This window comes from Pleurodeles waltl, chromosome 7, assembly GCF_031143425.1.
Source record: "Pleurodeles waltl isolate 20211129_DDA chromosome 7, aPleWal1.hap1.20221129, whole genome shotgun sequence".
Taxonomy (NCBI): domain Eukaryota; kingdom Metazoa; phylum Chordata; class Amphibia; order Caudata; family Salamandridae; genus Pleurodeles; species Pleurodeles waltl.
In genome coordinates, this window is record NC_090446.1 from 1,249,187,264 (window position 1) to 1,249,206,974 (window position 19,711).

Below are 19,711 nucleotides of genomic sequence, written 5' to 3' on the forward strand. Positions count from 1 at the left end.
ACATCCACTACCTCAGGCGGGAGAGAGAAGGAACTCAGGTTGCCCCGTTCAATCTCCAGGCATGTAGGTGCAGACTCTGGAGGTTGGGGTGTAGAACCTGCCCCTGCGACTGTGAGAGGAGGTCTGCCCTGGAAGGGAGACGGAGCGGCGGGCACGTTGAGAGTTGGAGAAGGTCGGAGTACCACACCCTCCTTGGCCAATCCGGAGCTATTAAGATTACTAGAGCCCGGTCTTGGCGAATCTTCCTCAATACTCGAGGAATCAAGGGTATGGGAGGAAACGCGTAAAGCAACTGGCCGCACCAGGTCATTTGAAACGCGTCCCCCAACGCTTCCTGCATCGGATACTGAAGGCTGCAGAACAACGGACAATGCGCGTTCTCTCGAGTGGCGAACAGATCTACCCGAGGAAACCCCCACTTCTGGAAGATTAAACGGACTTGATCTGGATGGAGACGCCACTCGTGGTCTGCCGAGAAGTGGCGACTGAGACTGTCCGCACGCACGTTCAAAACTCCGGCCAGATGGTTTGCTATCAAGCAAATCCGATGGTCCTTTGCCCAGGACCATAGTCGAAGAGCTTCTCTGCAGAGAAGGTACAACCCCACTCCTCCCTGCTTGTTTATGTACCACATCGTGGTAGTATTGTCCGTTAGGACCTGTACCGACTGACCACGAAGGGAAGGGAGGAAGGCCTTGAGAGCCAGACGTACAGCCCGTAACTCTAACAGATTGATGTGAAAAATCTGTTCCTCTGGAGTCCAAAGACCTTTGATCTCCAGATCCCCCAGATGAGCTCCCCACCCTAGAGTGGAAGCATCCGTTATGACTGTTGTCACTGGTGGCGACTGCTGGAACGGCTTTCCTTGTGAAAGATTGTTGCTTGCAATCCACCACTTCAAATCCACAGCAGCATCTCTGGAGATCTTGACAGTACCCTCTAGATCCCCTCTGTGTTGAGACCACTGCCTTCGGAGGCACCACTGAAGAGCCCTCATGTGCCAGCGAGCATGCGTGACCAACAGAATGCAGGAGGCAAAAAGACCGAGCAGACGAAGGACCTTGAGGACTGGAACTACCGCTCCATTTCGAAACATTGGAACCAAATCCTGAATATCTTGAATCCGCTGAGGCGGAGGAAAGGCCCGACCCAATGTTGTATCCAGTACTGCCCCTATGAACAGGAGGCGCTGAGAGGGCTCTAGGTGAGATTTGGGCTCGTTCACCGAAAAGCCCAGGTCGAACAACAACTGGGTTGTTGACTGCAGATGACGCAACACAAGCTCCGGGGACTTGGCTTTGATTAACCAATCGTCCAAGTAAGGGAATACTGCTATCCCCTTCCTTCTGAGCTCTGCCGCAACCACCGACATCACCTTCGTGAAGACTCGAGGTGCTGAAGTAAGACCAAACGGAAGGACCGCAAACTGGTAGTGTTGCGATCCCACCACAAACCGGAGATACTTCCTGTGTGACTTGAGTATCGGGATATGAAAGTAAGCATCCTGCAAGTCGACAGACACCATCCAGTCTTCCATGTTCAACGCCAAAAGCACCTGTGCTAGGGTCAGCATCTTGAACTTTTCCTGCTTGAGGAACCAATTCAAGATCCTCAGGTCCAGAATTGGTCTCAAACGACCATCCTTCTTGGGAATCAGGAAATACCTTGAGTAAACTCCTTGACCCCTTTCCTGCTCCGGGACCAACTCCACCGCGCCCTTTAAAAGGAGGACTTCTACCTCCTGTTCTAGCAACAGGAGGTGTTCTTGTGAACAATACGAAGGGCGGGGCGGGATGAGGGGCGGAAACTCCCGAAAGGGAAGGGTGTAGCCTTTTCCCACAACACTGAGAACCCAAGTGTCCGACGTAACAGTCTCCCATTTGGTGAGAAAATGCTGTAATCTTCCCCCTACAGGAGAGGAGTGAGTGGGAAATGGTGGAAGCCTAAGGCTGCTTCCCCTGCTGCACCCCGCCAGAGGATGAGGAAGAGGCAGAGTGCTGCTGAGAAGCTCCCCTGGTGCGGACCCTACCCCTCCCCCTAAAAGATCTATAGGGATGGGAAGAGGCAGGTTGCTGATATCTTCCCCGAAAGGAAGAGGAGGAAGAGCCACGCCCAAATCCACGAAACCTCCTGAAGAATCTGGAAGAGGCCGTGGAAGAAGGAGCTTGGAGTCCCAGCGACTTAGCCGTGGCCCTGCTCTCCTTAAACCGTTCCAAGGCCGAATCAGCCTTAGCCCCAAACAGTTTGTCCCCATCAAACGGGAGATCCAACAATGTGGACTGTACATCTGCCGAAAAGCCCGAGTTACGGAGCCAGGCCTGTCTCCTTTCCACCACAGTTGTGCCCATTGCTCTGGCTACCGAGTCGGTGGTATCCAGTCCCGTCTGGATAATTTGGGTCGCAGCAGCCTGAGCATCAGAGACAAGATCCAAAAGACCCTGGGGAAGCTCTGTAAACGAAGAGGAGATGTCATCCATCAGAGCATGAATATACCTCCCCAGGATACAGGTTGCATTGGTGGCTTGTAAAGCCAGACTTCAGGACGAAAAAATCTTCTTCGACTGCGCCTCCAGCTTTTTTGAATCTCTGTCCCCCGGCACCGTCGGAAAAGAACCAGGCGCTGACTTGGACGAACAGGAGGCCTGCACAACCAAGCTCTCCGGCGTAGGGTGCCTAGATAGGAAACCAGGATCAGTTGGAGCCGTCCGATACCTCCTGGCCACGGCTCTGTGAACTGCTGGGGAAGATGCCGGCTTCTTCCACACCTCTAAAACCGGATCCAGCAGAGCGTCATTAAAAGGTAATAGAGGCTCCGCCGCGGCTGAGGCCGGATGCAACACCTCTGTCAAAAGGTTTTGTTTCGCCTCCACCACCGGCAAAGGCAGGTCCAAAAAACTAGCTGCCTTCCGTACCACTGTATGAAAGGAAGCAGCTTCCTCGGTATATTCCCCCTGGGACGAAAGGTCCCACTCAGGGGAAGTGTCCAGCCCACTGGCCGACTCCAGTCCACGCAGCCCATCACCCGAGTCCTCTAGCTCTCCTTCCTCTAGGGCTCGTTGGTACTCCTGCTCCTCTAGTACCCGGAGAGCACGCCTCCTTGAATGCAGTCGTTGCTCAATCCGCGGAGTCGACAATACCTCTGCCGAAGTCGGAGATCGGCGCCGATCTTCCGAAGCCACCGACGCCGCATCCGGCGCCACAGGTAACTTCGGCGCCGACTGAAGAGCAGATGAAACGGATGGACCCACCGGAGTCACAGGCCGAAATCTCGACGTCGACGGGATGGAAATCCCTGGGGCCAATCCCTCCGAAGCCATCGGAGCGGCCACCGGCGCCGACACTGGCGCCGAGCCCACGTTCCCAAACGGGAGAAAGGGCATAAAGGGTGCCGGCCGAAGAGGCGCAGGATCACCCAAAGAAAAGGCCAAAGGCCCAGCCGGAGCACCCCCTGGAGCCATCTGTTGGAAGATGGCATACATCGCATTCAAGAATGCGGAACTATCGGCTCCAGGGGTGGGAAAAGCCGGATACTGGGGTGCCTGACTCGGAGGCAACCCCGACGCCAGCCTCGGCGTCTGCGCCGGAGAAAACACTTGAGGCTCCAATACCTCAATCACCGACGCCTGTCCAGGCGAAGTTGGAGACGCCGGAGAGAGCAACGGCGTCGAAGGATGCGGCGTCACCGTGGGGCTGACCTCCCATGTCCTCCGGCGCCGATCCGGAGACCTGGAACGAGCCTCCCTTGAATGACGCCGAGATTCTCTACGGCGCCGGGAGTCTCGATGACGCCGATGTCTTGGAGAAGACTTTTTCTTGTGATGCTTCTCCTTTGACTTGGCCATAAACAGCTTCGCCTCGCGTTCTTTAAGGGCCTTCGGATTCATGTGCTGACACGAATCACAAGTCGAGACGTCGTGGTCGGAGCTCAAACACCAAAGGCAATCGGAATGAGGATCCGTCACCGACATCTTGCCTCCACACTCACGACAAGGCTTAAATCCAGACTTTCTCTGCGACATTATTTCCACAGAGAAAGAGTACGCAGCAAGATATACACTGTAACCGCAAGAGTAACAGTTGCTCCCTCGAAGATAACCGTTTCGAATGCACGGAAAAAAGGGAACTGACGTCTGCACGTCGTCGAGGACCTCTTATTGCCTGTATGACGTCAGACGGCGTCGCGTGCGAGACAGTGACGTCCTCGTCGACGTGCAGAGACTAGTAAGAAGATTTCCGTCGAATGCTGGCGCCATGGGAGTATTCATGAGGTGAGGAATCCACAGGTAGTTGTATCCATCAGAAATATCACATATATACAAGCACAGATGAGGTTTTGGTTCTCCTCCATGTTGCAAGCTTCTGGGGAGATACTGCCCACTGATTAATGAGAATAGGATTTTTTTTCACTTCTCAACTCATGCTGAAGCCTGACTGCAGCACCATTCACAAAATTAAGATTAGCTCACTTCTGCAGCACAATGGCAGCTTAAAAAGTCTGCACCCAGTTGAGAGCTGGGCTTGGCTCAATGGTGTAACATACTCTCTGGAGAAAAAGACGTTTGATCTGCAGAGCAAGAAGAGACCTTCTCTGGACATTAGCAATGATGAGGTTGTCTGGTACCATGGGACGGATGGTCATGAAATGCAGTGTTTTACATTTATAGTTGTGCCAACAGCTTCGTGCTAATGAGAGTGCCCTCTTATCAAAAGGAAGGAGGATGCCTGGGAACAATGCATGCTATCTAACCAGAAAAAAGAAGTGTGTTAAAGCCTGCCCCGTTGGTAGAGACCCTGTTCTGGCCTACTTACTCAGGGTCTTAATGATAAAATGAATCTTTTCCTGTTGGATGGGTGAATTCTCAGTCTGAACGCAAATCCTGAAGCAAGAGTAGCCAAAAGAGCACATGCCAGATCAATGTATCCTGAACAAGAGAAGTAAAGGTTTTAAAAGTCTGTTGCTCTAAAATGTCAGTGAAACTACAGGAGCCAAACTAAAAGGAGGAGGAGAGGGGAAAAGAAAAGCAAACAATAACTGACAAAGTTAATGGGTCTCAACTGCGAGAGATCTATTGGTTTTGTCAATGTTTTTTTATTCATGTTGTACAGCAGCGCAACCACGTATCACAGCATGACAGCTGGCAGGATGCATCACGGAGGGAGTGGAACACAGAGTGTGTGAGGTGAAAATGCTATGACGCCGCCGTGGATGTCTGCATGATAGCACTGTTCGTTTGTAGTGGCAAGTGGGAGCTAACAGCAAGGAGGGGTTGGGAAAAGCAAAGATAATGGGAAAAGCAGATGCATAGCAACACAGCAGAAGGAGCAAGCAATGAGAAGGAAAAGGGCATGAAGGAAAGGGAGGAGTACAAACAACAGTAAGGACGCACCTATGGAGGGGACGGATGGGGGCAAGCAACACAGACACATGCACTCTCATGAGCAGTGGAATGACACAAGTACTTCGGCCATTCTCCAATGGATAGCCAAACAGAACAAGAGGACGTTAACATTAACAAGTCTGAAGCAAACAAATGAGAGCAACAATGAAGCCAACCAATGATAAGCACTTGGTGGGATCGAAACCCACTATAAGCGAACAACATGTCTTGTCAGCAATAGTGTATGCGCGCTCTCAGGCGAAACTTAAAATTTGGGAAGATTTCAGATCCTCACCACTTGGAGGAAAAGTGGAAACTGGTGAAGGAATGATATGCACAATGCGGGTCCCAAAGAGATGTTTGTGTGCATGCACCACTTGACAAATGCATGCACAATACAGGGGTAATGTTCTGATTATACAGCATTTGAATGGCAGTTGTGATTCAACTATTAGGTGGCAGGGATATCATAATATTTAGTTTGGGCAGAAAAGAAACAATTGTATTAATTAATAAGTATTTCAAGGACTAGAACGCTGTTGAAGCAAACTTAACAATAAAAAAACCATTATTTGGTTTTCCTTTGTTAACAATCTTTTTGTAGTCATGTGGCAAAAATGAAAGATCGACTGACTTAGGTGGCTGCGTACTTTGAAATTCAATGAAAATGTATGCACTTAAACGCATCCACTATTTGTTGGAATATTAAAATGATTCACACATAAATGATAACGCACCGAAGACTAAGAGGTTTGTGGCACTACTGCAAGATTTGTATTGTTCAGTAAACAAATTATCTAGCAATGTAATATATCATTTGTTAACAAAAGAATCAAATTATAGCTTAGGGGTCAAATAAATGCGTTTGTCCGATGCAAACCTTTTCACTAGTCCTGGCCCTTTCATTATCTGACAGATCAAATTACCTAGGTGACATCTTCTCATGTGTTGTCTGCAGTTCGAGTCCATCGCCTAGAAAGGTGCCAAAATACCCTAGTAATTTCGAGAGCTTGAGTAGTAGTATTAGAGTGAAAGGTGCTAATTTATTCTTAACTATATGGACCCCGTTAGGTTCCTTGCCAGGTACTGCCTATAATTTCTGTAAATGTAATGTGTCTACTGTTAGCAGTAACTAAGTCCCTCATCTCTTTCTGGAAACCGTCAGCTGAGAAGCAGAATCAAAATCAGACAGGTTCAAGGTCAAGTATTTTCTTAGTAATAACATTTCCAGGGCGATGTTCCAGTCCTAAAATTGTTAAGGTGAACTAGAGCTCCAGCTTTCCCATGACGTTTGGTCATAAACAAGGTATTTATTCACACTTTACATAATACACAGGCTTACTACACTCACTGCAGCAGTGGGGAAAAGGAAGTTGGAATAATTTATTGTATTTTTTAAATATTTTATTTGGCAGGTCTTAAGAGTACAGTATCAGTCATGATACGGGTACTGTTACAATTGGAGTAACTGTTAAAGTTAAGTAAACGCTATTGAGTTCTGTTAAATGAATTCATTTTTGGGAAAATTCAATGCATGATGACACTAATTTAAATCCATGTTATCATAGCTTCTGCTGCATAAGATCATTTAAGTAAAGTTAGTACTCTAAAAATATGTCAAATTGTCAATTTAACAAGTTTTATGTTGCAGATTTCAATAACAATTTAATTTAAGTGATGTGAGGAAGAATGCTATCACTGCCTTTCTGGAACGGAAACGATGCACTGCATTTTTGCAACACAAGTCACTTTACCTCCAAGTGTCACGAATGTAATATGCTTAGTTTTAACCTATGTTCCACGTTATAATGCTTATATCAAAAGGTCACCATAGAAGTTTGATATAACTCACAAAACACTGGACAACATTTCGCATTTAATAGAAAGAAAAAACCTGGAAAGCAAATCAACAGGGTTAAATTTCTCATTGCTCAAAAAGAGTGCCGATTCTGACAGTGTTGAGGTAAGCAACTTTCTAGCATATGGATTGCTAACAATTTGATATAACCCATTCTAGTGAAACAGCACATACAGCCTGTTTTTTGATGCCTGCTCATTTGTGCTGTAATTCTTCACGCCAGTCATCCTCGGCTCTTGTTTATGGTAAGATGTCTCTAGATTTCGTATTGAATCCTGCTTCGGCATCCTTAGAAGAGTTAGAAAAAAAGAACTTTAATTGGGAATGGAATGGAAGCAATTCCAAAATTACAAGAGCGTCGGGGTTTCAGAAAAACAAATACTTTTGTTCATTATCACAGCAGTTAAAGTATTACAGTTTCTAAACAATAACTACAACATATCATTTCTTAACTACACACATTGAAAAGAGTTTAACGTTGTGTTAGTCCGTCTGTACATCACACAAATTCCAGGCTTTGATCCTCTAAGTGGACTGAACGAATATCAGCATGATCTTTTGAAATGACAACGAACCTTTTCGATAGTTGGTAGCTACATATTGTTCTATCACTGGCATCTAAATAAAGTATCTGAGACTTCAAGCTTAAGTACTGTACCAACTAAAGGCCAGATTAGGATTTGGGCTGAACCATGCCCTCGGTTGGGATATTGCTTTGCCCAACAACAACTAGTCGCTGTTCTGACACCCAGAATATTCATGTGTGTAAATACCATAATAAATTTACTGTCTGGAAAATCTGGCCAGTAACATCACATTAGGTTTATGCGGCAAGGGCCCAGAGCCCTAGCCCGTGTTCAACCCATTGTCTTCAGCACAAGGGTAGCATGAAATGCCCCCACCCCCCTTACAAGTAGACCCCTTATGAACCCTATTTACACTGCTTTGCAGCAGGTAGTAAATGGGAGTGTTTATTAACACAGAATAGGGGTACAGTGAGGAATTTGACCTGAAAAACAGGTGAACATGTTTATTTCAAGGTTTCAGCAGATTAACGCCTGAGGAAAATGACCACCTTGTAGCAAAGTTACAGCACCTCACCACTTTGATCATGGTGATTTCTCACCTTTACGCTCCTCACCTTCACCTTAAGAGTGGGATGCTTCTCTGTGCCCAGTGACAAAAAAGTGGAGACTGAATCTCCAGACTATGATATCGGGAGCAGTTCCCTGCACATAGGTGCGATTGGTACAAGATAACATGATGCCCACCATCTAAAAGAGTAGTAAGGTGCCTAAGGGTTCTTCACTGTACTTTGATAGGAGAGAGAGATCAGTGTACATAAAACTAATTTTGGACGCAAGACACACCACCACTGAAGTCGAGTCTTCATTCAATCAGCATTGGTACTGCTGTAATCGACCACTAATGCCCTCCTAGAATTAGTGAAAATGTACAAAATGCACCTGCCGCCAACTACCTTCACATACCACCATAAGTCTAAGTTTGATGATACTGAACAGCATATAGACACTGAAAGGCTACAGTACTGTTTTTTTCAGTGCACTCAAAATGATGCCCTGCCTGTATTCCAGTGATACACACTGTCCCCATTCACACTTGCTTTATGCTTTGCTTCACATACCGGAGAAGATACAAATTATATAGAATAAGCCACTGAAAGTCTACAACAGCTTCTCTTGCAGTACACCCAAAACGGTGCCATCACGCTAAGTTCAACCTGATTCTCAGCCTAAATATTGGTGAACCACCCAAGCTCATAAACTATCTCTTAATAATTTCGGGAGTGATTCAACAGTGAGCTGTGGCCCATCCCACCTCCATCAAAGATGGTCACTCCACAACTTGCACACTTCAAAGAATACTCATGAGAAAAAACAAACATCTGCTGGTAATTCTCCCTATAATACTTACTCCTACGTAATTCAACTAAACTTGTACATATGATGATCAGAGACATCTCTCATCCACAGCCTTAACATGTGCCAAACCTTGCAAATGTTAAATTATAACCCTTCTTGACTACCGAAGGCCACAACATATTGGATCCAAGGAAAAAGACCCAAGAGATCAGAAAGAGATGAAAACGGGCCAAAAACATTGCAAGCCTGAGCCTTCAACTGCAGAGTCTCCGATAAAGGGGCAGCGTTATACTGGACCATCAATGGAAAATGTCCTCCAAAGACTGACAACATTACATGATCTGACACAAACAACTAAAACACATAATGACATAATGAAAAATAAAATTACTGGCATGAGAAAAAACTTTTATGAACTAACTAAAAGCCACAGAAAGCAAAGTGAGTATTAGTCACTTGGAGGACAACAAGCCGAAACCACAAAAAGAAGTGGAGGCTCATTCACACAAGATCAGACTCCAGGAAACAGACATCATGGAATTGGAGGCTCTTAGCACAGAAGAGAATCTAAGCATTTTTGGCCTTCTGAGTGATTTTAATAAGCTGTGTTCCTATAGTCCTTGATTTCTTAAAAAGTAGGCACCAACTGTGCTTGGGAAGCCGAGATTGAGATGGCCCATAAAGTACTAATGTTGAAAAGATAAAAGGCAGCTCAAAAAGCCATCATATTCATGCCTCTGAGGACTACCCACACAAAGTTGATTCTGCCACATCTAAGAGACACCAACATATAATCTGGAACTGCACCAAAACTGGAACCTTACAAGATTACTCAGAAAACACCATAAGCATGCAGGCTTTTCCCTCCAAAAGGAATGACCTCAGAGCCAAGTCAATTCCATCTAATTTGCTGATATAGGGGGTTATTACAACTTTGGAGGAGATGTTAATCCGTCCCAAAAGTGACTGTAAAGTGACGGATATACCACCAGCCGTATTACGTGATCCATAGGATATAATGGACTCGTAATACGGCTGGTGGTATATCCGTCACTTTACCGTCACTTTTGGGACGGATTAACACCTCCTCCAAAGTTGTAATAACCCCCATAGTCTGCTTAAAAATCACTTACTAAAAGAAATCTCACTTTCAATTAACTTGATGTCTTGAACTCCTTTCTGTCAAACGTATCGGACTTTGAAATGGTCAACTGAGAGATTCTGCCCCCGATACTCTTGTCATCTATTGCTCATACTTACTGGTATGTTTTATCACCATGCTTTTGTTAGCACTTACTATGAGAGTTATTTGTGTTCAACTAGCAATTTGAGCGATACTGTCTTTCCCAGCGAAATGTGATCTCACATTAATGCTTACTATCCTACTGAAATACCTGCACTCATGCGCACTACCACTCGTGCTTTTCTTCTTTCATAGTCTATTAACGTCTTCAATACCAAGCGCCACTTTAATATCTCAAACTGTCACGCCTAATCTTTCTCCTTTTCATTAGTTGATTACCATCTTTTTGCTTGTGTAGGTATACTCAAGAAAGCATTTACCTATCATTCACTTCAAAAATAGAAAGAGGTCCCAGGGCTCTTTGCTGTACAACCGCTCACTGACTCCACTCTCCCACTTAACTCACGGTAAGGGTCAGAGTGAGCATTGCGTAGGATTGAGCTTTTCCTTGGTCTGGTACCGTTTATTAGCCTTTATGCTCTTTTCTTTCTCCCCATGTTTTTCAACCCTTCTTGCTGATCGTTTGAAGATACTGACTGCCTAGGGCAGCTTAATCACTGCTATTGTAACTTCGTACCTGCTAAGACACATTCTTATGCAACATAAAGAGGAAGGCACATACATTCTAGAGCTTAGCTATCATTGGCACTTCTTAAATTAAAGACATTCTCAAACATCCACAGATTGCAGATCCTAAGTCAATCAACATAAAGATCCCAAAGTAGATGTAAAAAGCCTATCCTGAAATATCAAAGGAATTCGCTATAATGCAAAATGACAATGCTCCTGCTATTGCCACAATTTAAAAAGAGACATGATGGTCTAGCAAAAGAACAAAACAGAAGCTGCAGAAGCCATTCAGATGAGGAACAGATGGGTGGTTGACCACACATGTTCCCCAGCTTCTGAAAATAAAAATAGGTTAATGGCATTAGTCTCTAACAGCTCTGATCTGACAAGCTTGATGTCAGACCAGACAATCTTGACATCAGACCAGACACCAGATGATACTTAGTATCATGTCATCCAGCAAGATTAACCCTCTACAGCTGTACTGTCATGTGTTTTCCAAATAACCCACAAATTCTCTCTATAGTTAAACGCCATTGTACTTGGATAAAATAATCCAGTTTGTTATTTCCCCATGATATATTCTTTGAATCCTACCACTTAAGATGATATCTATGTTCTCTGTTGTATTCATTAAAAGTCAAAAACAATCTTGGAATAAAGACTCTGAATAACCAGATTCAGAAGCTTAGATACTGGGCAGAAACATTATTTCCTTCCACACAGTAACCCCCACAGCTAAATCCGGCCCACTCATAATCAGGACCCTAGCATATTATTTTCCCATTCGTCCATTAAGATTTAAAAACTTAAGAGTTTTGGGTGGAATTTCAATTTAGAAAATGTTTTCTAGTTGCAGCTCTCTGAATACATATTATAAACTGTGCAAGACATACATATGAAAATACAGTGAATACACAGACTTAACTTTATTTTACTGAACCGTTACAACTAGGCATAGTAATGAAACAATAACTATGACGATGCCACATGCAAGACTTAAGCAACTTTGGGTAGGGGCTAGCGGTACATTAGCAAATTTTAATGTTTGCTTGCAACATTTCTCCTAATTAACATTTTTGTTTTTTTCTCTACAACACTACTATAATTTGATTTACAATGTAAACCAACACACTTAAAATAATGTAAACAATGCACAGGCGTTCATGCTGGAAATCCATAAACTATTTTTGAGGTAGGTAAAAAGTTATTTATACAAACAAAACAACGTGACAGACAACATCATCTCATTGAGAATTTTCAGAATTATAACCGCTGCTCTTGGGATTTTATTATTCAGACGATCCTGCTAATTCAAGGATGGCAAAACTATAATTGCATAACTATTACACATAATTAAAACACAATAACTTAATCAACCACCCAGTATAAAGACAACAAAAACTATATTTAGATTTAAGGCACGTAGCGCACCAACATCTCCCATCAAAGAGTAAACCAAAGATAATATTTCACAAAGGACCCCGACACAAACAGGATTATTTCAACCACAGCAGGTAGTTCTTTACTTGCTTTTTGAGCATCGAAAGAGAGAGGGGTCAAGTAAATACTTAGGCAGGCTATTTCAAAGTTTGGCACCAGTGGATATGATAGTTGTATCCCACAGCCAAACCTTTCAATATTGTACGGGTAGTTGCTTTGGCCTGCAACGGCCTGGAGTAGGAACAGAAAGATTACTTCCTGAGGAGGATGTGTTTATCCGTTTCAGCATCATCACTAGTGCCCTAGACATGATATATTTGTTAGCATGTAACCATCCGAATTCATTGTGTCACTTTGTCATTGGATAAAGACTAACTTAGTTTTCTTAAGATGTTAGTATACAAGACTATTCAATAGTGTAGCTATGAAACAACCATTGCTTTCACAAGAACGTTATAAATCTTCATCTAAAATTGAAGGCATATATTAGCTAAAGAAAGCAGAAGACCAGCTTCAGGCGTAATCACTGCATTACCTCTGTTTATCAGTCGAGTGTGCAAGCGCTCTGACGTGTTGTAATCTCTGGGCATTCAACCACGCCCACTGCATGCCCATAAGTATCACTCGTTCATGAGCTTGCCTTTCAAAAATCCTTTGTTATCATGGTAAATGCTTTAGGTTGGTCTCTCCTTGGGGCAATTTTGTTACCACCGTGGCCATCGACCCTGTTGGATAATTGCAAGACTGCTGATACGTTTGACTCCAAGCAAACTTTTTTCTTTTTGTGTCTTTCCTCCTGGCTCATGGTCATGGCGGGTATGGCGCTTTGAATCGGCTCACTTATGTCAACTGTTTCATTTTCAATTTATGTGGCAAGAAAAGTCCAGTTAGGAATTTACAATGCTAATAGTTCTAACTCGAGCAAACGCGAGACCCACTGAAATTGCTTGTTAATGACAGGGTATCAAGGTTTGGCTCCTCGTTTCTCACCATATCCACTGGGGCATGAGGTGCATGGGTATGAGTGGCGAAGCCAAGGTCCAGCACCACAGTTTAGTATTTAAATTTTTTATTTTTTAGGTGTAATCCTTTGTCCTTCAGTCATCTCTGTACTACACTCAGAGACCTTTTCCCAGATCCCCCAATGCTCAAAACATGCAATGTGTGAAACTGGGTCATAGATCTGAACGTGTTGACATCAGTCGTAACTATTTGTTATCAACTTGTTAAGCACTAAATTACCTCTGGTGGGTGCCCTAGTGCCAGGAAGCAGCTTAGCTGTTTAATGCTTCACTTCTGGGAACTGTGCGAAGAGCAACTTTTTCAGGATATTTTTTTTACATTTTTTTTAAAGTGACAATATTAGAGTTGAAATATAGAACCAGAAGAAGGGAATTCCACTTCTTGATTGCCAGGAACCGGACGGGTCAACTGCCATGTCAGGATCTTTTAATTTTAGAAAAAGAAAGAAGCCTGCCCGAGAAAGATCATAATGTGATATGATCAGAAGTACTATATGGAGTCAGAGGAAGGAAAATGCCCTTCTCGACCATCAGGAAGGAGAAGGCTCTACCTCCATACCAGGTTCTCATAATTCCGGAAAATGAGAGATGTCTGGCTGAGAAGGCTGGGGCTTTCTTATAAGCAGGCAAGTTTGGAGGCTGTTCTGCAATAATATAGTACCAGTCCATAGAAAGGTTCATGACAAATACACAAAACTTTAAAGGTCAATCTCTGCCACTGGGTACCAAAAAGAATATCTATATTTCTGCAGACGTTGCTCCTGTGTGGGACAGCCTGCATAAATTTAGCTGAAGGTCTCCGAGTGATTTGCAGACAATCAAGAAGATCAAACAATCTGTCCCAATCAAAGAAGATTAAGCAAGCACACCAGAGTTTGGAGAACTACAAAGCGATTTTCCTGTTGAGGAAAATAAAGTATTTTGTGCTGCATTTTCAGTAAAAGGAACAGGTGGAAAGCTGTTTTGTTAATATGGGGGACTAAAGATAAATCTCTATTACAAGTAAATACAAAGATTAAGAACTGTATGTATTGGACTGGGAGCTTTACTTAAATAAGCAGGCCACAAAGCTTGTTCCAAAGGGAAGGAGTCCACCTATAATCAGGAACTCAGTCTTTTCAGAATTGAGCTTCGAAATTTTAGGTTAATTCAGGTGGACACACAAGTCTCTAAAGGTCTTCAACTAGACAAATATCTTACACATTCTTCAGTATGTGGCTTTAAACAGTTACCTGCTCTACTGGGCTTTCACCTCCGTACCATTCCTCAATTTTTAATTTCCAGTTTCCCAACTCTATTTCTCTAATTCCACCTCCATTTGTGCTGTTGATTGCATTTGGATTTCTTTGCCTATTGCTCTTTCCTGTAAATTATACTGATAAGTCTACCTGGACTTACTTTGCACAAAAGATAAAACTTTTCACCAACTAGTACGAACATTTTAGCCTTTCATTGACGGTGTAGATTCCAAATGCAGTCTTCAGATACCTTAAACTTGAAACATTTAACATCTACTTCACACAATAATGCTTCTGTGTCTAATAAATATTCAAAAACATCAGGGAGCTGGGGCAAAGGGATCTATAAGGTATCCTAACAGTTCAAATAGAAAACAGTGAGTCAGCTGAACGTTTTCTGGCACCACAGTCAAAAACCACCACTAGACACGACCACTTTCAAGCACAAATATGCATCACTAATAGACACAGGGTCCAGTTCACAGAAAAGCTTTATGTGAGTAAATGTGAAACACTCCTGAACTGTTGGAGCAAGTAACATATAACAATGGAAAAAAGCTATGTCAATCAGAACCAGAACTTCAGGTAAATGGATGTTCTTCCAAGAGTGAAAATCAATATAGAGTGATTTTAAAATTCACTTTTTATAACCTTAACAAAAATACCAATTTGCAAATAAAACAGAGTTGCTAATAGTATACTAATTTTATTCTCACTTTTTTTCTCCTGATGGCACTATGTTCATCCCGCTGCCAGCTATCCACATACTACAAATCAGAAAAAATATGTTCATTATGAAGGATCTGTTCAGAGGTTTTTAAGATAATGAAAATAGTTTTAATAAATGAGATTTAAAATTCTGAAACTTAAATTTTAAAGAAATATAACTCTGTGTAACGTGATACCATATGATAAGCTCCATACAAACTCAAACAAGTAACTTACATTTGGTAAAGCTCTTTCAGGTGAATACTCTATCTAATAGCAGATTCTTAACCTTTAGAATATCTCCAGGAGCCAACCTGAATCCAGAAGATTTTTCAACATAGTCTCTGCGTGTTGGCACATGGCTCTGCATCAACTTCACTACGTCCCAGAAGTGATGTGTGCAGATACATATAAGCGCCATCCGAGTGTGCCGGCATCACTTTCTTGTTGGACACGGTCCGCACCCTCAGACTTGGAGTCCAAAAAACAATTATTTGAGCTAGTGTGCATATCTCTCATTTGGGACGTTCTCAGATGCAACAGAGTCTATTCCACAGAAAGAGGATGCAGGCAGTGAGGATCTGCATTTAGATAGAGTATACACCAAAAAGAGTGTTACTGAAGGTAAGTAACTTGTTCTTCGGATGGATACTTATAAATCGCAGATTCCTCATCTTTGGAATTGATAACAAAACAGTACATTGCTTGCTGGTGGGTCTGGAGAATGACTCAGATCAAAAGGCCCTGCAGGACTGAATAAGCAATGCCTGAAATGGCTGTCAAAGCAGTAATGTTTCGTGAATGTGTGCACTGATGCCCATGCTGTGGCCTAACAAATATCTAGGACAGGCACTCCTAATGTCAATGCCATAGGAGCAGCCTTGGACCTGGTGGAATATGCCCTCTATTCTTCAAGAGGCATCTTCTTGGCCAGACAATAGCATTTCTTAATGTAAAGGACTATCCACATGGACAAAATCATTTTCTGCACTGCCTTACTTTATTCTGCCCCGGAGAACCCCACAAAGTGCTGATGTCCACCTAATGTTCATTTGTGCGATTGAATTGAAAGCTCAGCACTCTACTGGGAACCAAACACTGGCATCTTTGCTCCACTTTTGAGGGATGAGGTGGGGCACAAAATGGCAGAAGAGTGACTGACAGTCCGACTTGAAAGGCAGTCCTTACTTTCGACAAGAAGGTTGCCTGAGTCCTCATTACCAGTTTGCCCTGAAGGAAAGTGGTGTAGGGCAATTGAACTGATAACATTTAAGCTCACGCATGCAAAGACCTTAAGTTTTTGCTATGATAAAGACCAACTTCAGGATGAGGGCACTGAATGAACAGCTGTGCAGTGGCTAAAAAGGGGTGCACATAAGAATAGAGGAGATTAATGTCACACTGTGGCATCACAAAAGGTGTAGGAGGAAACGTGGATTAAACCACTTACAAAATTGCATCACAACTGGCAAAACTGAAGGAGGACAGTTGGTCCGATAAACACAAAAGACCAAAATGTTGGACAGATAACCTTTAACCTTGCTCACTGGAAAGGGTCCGTATAATGAGTGCCACACCAGGCCACAAAGTTGTCCCGTTGTTCAGCATACACAGATTTTGCAGCCCCCTTGGGTGCAAGGATTACATCCACTACCTCAAGCGACTGACTGAATGTTGTCAACTCCTGCAGCTCAATCTCCATACTTAGATGTGTAAATTGCACAGGCCCGGTTGCAAAACCCTGCCCTGCTTCAGCAACAAGATCCTCCTGAAACAGCAACCTAATCAGAGGACAGATGCTCATGCGAAGAAGATAGAGGCACCACACTTTCCTGGCTCAATGGGGTGCCACTAGAATGACTTCAGCCCAAACATTCCTGATCTTCTTTAGAACTTGTAGAAAGGGATGTGGCGGAAGGAAGGCATGTAAGAGTCCTGTGTTACATTCCAAGTGGAATGCGTCTCTGAGAGACACCTGGAGGGAATCTAACAGGTTTCTTTGATGTTGGGCCAACTGAGACTTCAGATCCCACTGAAGAGCCTGGGCATGGCCGACACACAGGATGCAGGAGGCCAACAAGTCAACAAGTCTCAGAGCCACCTTCACTGGCACCCAGGACTGAGGTTGACACAAAGGGGTCCAAGCCCAAATGTACAAGCATGAAAACAAACAATATACGGGATGGCTCTGATGAAAGGGAGCCTCTATGAAGGAGCCAGGTGTGACTTTTGTACACTGACAGCAAATCGCAACAATGCAAGTAGTTCCCCAGTTCCCTGGAGGAGGGCTATGACTGGGGCGAGCCAACTTTCAATAAGATGGACGGGGCGGGATGGGGGGCGGAAACTCCCGAAAGGGAAGGGTGTAGCCTTTTCTCACAATGCTGGTAACCCAGGCGTCTGATGTGATGACCTCCCACTTGTGAAGAAAATACAGTAACCTTCCCCCTACAGGAGAGGAGTGAGTGGGAATTGGTGGAAGCCTAAGGCTGCTTCCCCTGCTGCACCCCTCCAGAGGAAGAGGAAGAGGCAGAGTGCTGCTGAGAGGCTCCCCTGGTAAGAACCCTACCCCTACCTCTAAAAGACGTATAGGTGAGTGAAGAGGTAGGCTGTTGGAATTTCCCCGAAAGGAGGAAGAGGATGAACCATGACCAAATCCTCGAAACCTCCTAAAAAATCTGGAGGAGGCAGAAGTAATATCTTGTAGTCCTAACGACTTGGCCGTGGCCCTGCTCTCCTTAAACCTCTCCAAAGCCGAATCTGCCTTGGCACCAAAGAGCTTGTCCCCATCAAAAGGGAGGTCCAACAGGGTCGACTGCACATCCGAAGAGAACCCTGAGTTGCGAAGCCAAGCCTGTCTTCCCACAACCACAGCCGTGCCCATCGCTCTGGCCACTGAGTCAGTTGTATCCAACCCAGATTGGATAACCTGGGTTGCAGCAGCTTGAGCGTCTGACACGAGATTCAACAGCCCTTGAGGAACCTCTGTATACGTAGATGTTATCTCGTCCATCAGAGCATAAATGTACCTCCCCAAAATACACGTAGCGTTGGTGGACTTTAACGCCATGCTACATGACGAGAACACTTTCTTTGATTGCATATCCATCTTTTTGGAGTCCCTGTCCGCCGGCACTGATGGAAAAGATCCAGGCGCAGATCTTGTCGAACAGGAAGCCTGGACCACCAAGCTTTCAGGCGTAGGGTGTCTGGAAAGAAAGCCAGGGTCAGTTGGTGCAGCCCAATACCTCCTGGCCACAGACCTATTGACAGCCGAGGAAGATACCGGCTTCTTCCAGACCTCCAATACAGGTTCCAGCAGCGCCTCGTTAAATGGCAAAAGAGGTTCTGCTGATGTAGAGGCCGGATGTAAAACCTCAGTCAGCAGATTTTGCTTCGCTTCAGTTACCGGCAAAGGCAGTTCCAGGAAGTTAGCTGCCTTCTTTATCACAGCATGAAAAGTGGTCGCCTCTTCAGTATACTCCCCTGGAGATGACAAGTCCCACTCAGGGGAAGTATCAAGGCCACTAGCTGTGTCCAGTCCATGAAGACCCTCGCCAGAGTCCTCAATTTCTCCTTCCTCCAGGACCTGCTGATACTCCTGTTCTTCCAAGAGACGGAGAGCACGTCTCCTCGAATGTAGCCTCTCCTCAATCCTCGGCGTCGACATGGCGTCCGCAGATGTCGAGGAACGACGCCGATCACCGGATCCGTCCGACGCCGGGTCAACAGGCGCCACAGGTAGCTTCGACGCCGAACCAGGAGTCGGATGAAGAGAAGACTGCCTCGGAGTCGCAGAAGGCCCAGACAGTGTTTTTGGCCGAAACACCGAAGCCGATGGAGCCGAAACCTCTGGAGCCACCGGAGCCGACACCAGCGCCGAGCCCACATTCCCCAAGGGGAGAAAGGGCATGAAGGGTGCTGGTCGCAGCGGCGCCGGAGCACCCAAACTGAAAGCCAACGGACCCGAAGGCCCAGTCGGTGCGCCACCTGGAGCCATCTGCTGAAAGATGGAAAACATTGCATTTAAAAATGCGGTATTATCAGCTCCAGGGGCCAGAAAAGCCAGATACTGGGGTGCCTGGATCGAAGGCGACACCGACGCCGGTGAGAACATTTGAGCCTGTGGCACCTCAAATACTGAAGGCGGCTGGCCTGAAGACCCGGGCGAAGTCGGCGAAGCTGGAGAAGGCAATGGCGTCGATGGATGAGGAGTGACTGTGGGACTGACCTCCCAAGTCTTCCGACGCCGAGTCGATAGCGACCTCGACCGAGACCTCTCCTTACTCGACCGGCGCTGTGATTCACGACGACGCCGGGAGTCTCGATGACGTCGATGAGACTTCGGCGAGGAGGATTTTCTATGGT

At 44.9% G+C, this 19,711-nt stretch overlaps 1 protein-coding gene across 10 annotated transcripts in view; it reads right to left on the reverse strand.

The window, feature by feature from the left end:
* The window catches only part of MAP2K4 (mitogen-activated protein kinase kinase 4), a 599,606-nt gene that overhangs the window by 423,235 nt on the left and 156,660 nt on the right, over window positions 1–19,711 (reverse strand). For 4 of the 10 annotated variants that reach the window (XM_069200381.1, XM_069200379.1, XM_069200378.1 and 1 more), the window contains 2 exons: window positions 15,352–15,402; window positions 7,411–7,524 (listed from right to left, as the gene is read on the reverse strand). The exons of 3 other annotated variants lie outside the window; for them this stretch is intronic. In XM_069200381.1, the coding sequence (XP_069056482.1) occupies window positions 7,411–7,524; window positions 15,352–15,402 (165 nt within the window). The remainder of the gene's footprint in view (window positions 1–7,410; window positions 7,525–15,351; window positions 15,403–19,711) is intronic. 3 more of the 10 variants (XM_069200385.1, XM_069200382.1, XM_069200383.1) reach the window with 1 other exon arrangement.